The following is a 1,998-nucleotide window of genomic DNA, read 5'->3' as shown; positions in this document are numbered from 1 at the left end:
CAGGTCAAATTAATTTTTTACCGACAAATTTAATTTTTTTACCCATTTGGTTAATGTTTTACCCTTTCCGTTAACATTCTACCCATGGCTTTAATGAAATACCAACAAAATTAATTTTATACCCGGTTTATTTGAAAGTTTGGGAGTCTAATTTAATCAAGGCCTTTCGATGCTCAGCCTGGGTGCATAACCTGCCCACCATTTTATCTTTGTTGAGTGTTGTTGATCATTTCGCAATTACTAATTTCTGTCAGCCGTATCAATTACTGTTGGTTGTATTTTCTTGGCGAAATTCTTCGCTATAGAGCAGTTGAGTGATGTCCACTTCGACGGCTACCAAATCAACGACGGTTCGGAGTCGGAAAAATGATGGTAAGGAAGGGGACGAACATGTGTTGAATAAAGAGATGGACAAACTGATGGAAGAGCAGTAAGCGAGAGGTCGCCGGTTCGAATCCCAGGGCGGGCATTTTCCCCCAGTGCTCGCATTCAAGAGCGGCTCGCTGAGACTAAGCCGCCTCCGGTCGACGCGAATGAGGTGGGAGGAATCGTGGACTACGATCAAGATGATGACGGAGCGGAAGAAGGCGCGACTGGTGATGGTTAATGGTTGTAATTTCGAGGCGCGTGACGTTTTTCGACGTGATCAGATGGTCGGGCTGGTGGTAGGCAGGCTTCGGAACTTGTTCGGCATTCTGAGGAATTAACGGAGGAACAGCGTGAGAAGGAAGCGAAAGCAAGGTTCATCAAGAGCGAGTTGGGAGGGTTCTCAGAAGCTAGCCCACAGGTAGTAGTGATATACTCGAATGGACATTTATTGGTGTTTCACAACCCGTTTTACGTGAAGTGGTGCAATACTCCATGTGAAGATCGCGGCATTATGTGAAATTAGGAGACTTGCCGGATTGCATCCATTTCACGTAAAACACAGCATGTGTTTTACCGTAAAACCTTTACGTGTTGTACAACGCCTACATGCGTTTTTCGCGGAGTGAGTGTGGCTGAGAAAACCCAAAACATATTACACCACTGCTAACATCAAAGATGAAAATAAAAGCAAAAATGATGGAATATCATCAATAATCGTTTCGAGTGAATATTTGTAAAGTTCAACGTTCAAGTTGTGTAAGCGGATCCTACCGAGAGGATTCGAAGTACATTGGCAGAGCTCATCTCGCCCTGTGGACAAGACTCATAGGCATTATGATGGAAGTAGACATTCAAAAGGCTAAAAGTGATCTCTCGAGAGCTAATGTGCATCGATGCTAAGAGTCTAAACCGTGTTGTCGTAGTAGGGGTTGGACTTTAAATTCACTCACTCATCGTTCGAGTAGTTGACGTAGTTTTTCCCTTTTTTTCAGATTCGCGAGAGTATGAAAAGGAATAGGAGGATGTTCGGCAATTTGCTCGGACATCTCGGTAGTGCCAGACAAAGATTGGAAAATGATAGGAAAAGAGATGCAATTCAACGTGGGGAAAATTTTTTCCCGTTTTTCTGCTTAAATTTTTTCCCGTTGTGGTCATCAGGTCAGGAGGAATGTGCTCAGAGGGTGGAAGCGAAATTGGCGAGGCAACGTAACAATTTGAGGGAAATAAGACGGCTGGAATGGGAGGAGAGGAGGAAACAAGATCGGGAAAGATTGGTATGAACGGGGGGAAAATTATGAAAAAATTTCGGAAAAATACGCGCACTTTTGTAAGGTCAATATTGAGTTCGGTTTTGAAACAATGATGATTGCGAACGACTGGTACGGATGAGGGGGGAAAAATTCGGAAAATTAACGGAAAAATAAGGGAAATTTTATAACTATTGAATATCGGATTCATTTTTGTATTGGAAACGCGATGGTGTCGGGAGGAACTATTGGTACGAACGAGAGAAAATTTTGGAAAATTAATGGAAAAATATGCGGAATTTTATCACTAGTAAAAAAAGTAATAAAAAAAAGTAAAGTATCGGACTTGTTTTTGAACCAGTGATGATCTCGGGAGCGATAT

The 1,998-nt window shown here is 42.3% G+C and overlaps 1 protein-coding gene across 1 annotated transcript in view; it reads left to right on the top strand.

The window, feature by feature from the left end:
- Positions 1–1,252: 1,252 nt before the first annotated feature.
- Positions 1,253–1,998, top strand: part of Pmar_PMAR012910 (hypothetical protein) — a gene marked incomplete at both ends in the record, with an annotated part of 1,571 nt that continues 825 nt past the window's right edge. The window contains 3 exons of the mRNA XM_002766134.1: positions 1,253–1,291; positions 1,362–1,470; positions 1,528–1,643. Of these exons, the coding sequence (XP_002766180.1) occupies positions 1,253–1,291; positions 1,362–1,470; positions 1,528–1,643 (264 nt within the window). The remainder of the gene's footprint in view (positions 1,292–1,361; positions 1,471–1,527; positions 1,644–1,998) is intronic.

The sequence above is a fragment of the Perkinsus marinus genome (assembly GCF_000006405.1).
Source record: "Perkinsus marinus ATCC 50983 genomic scaffold scf_1104296973568, whole genome shotgun sequence".
Lineage (NCBI taxonomy): Eukaryota > Perkinsozoa > Perkinsida > Perkinsidae > Perkinsus > Perkinsus marinus.
This window is presented reverse-complemented; position numbering and strand designations above follow the sequence as displayed.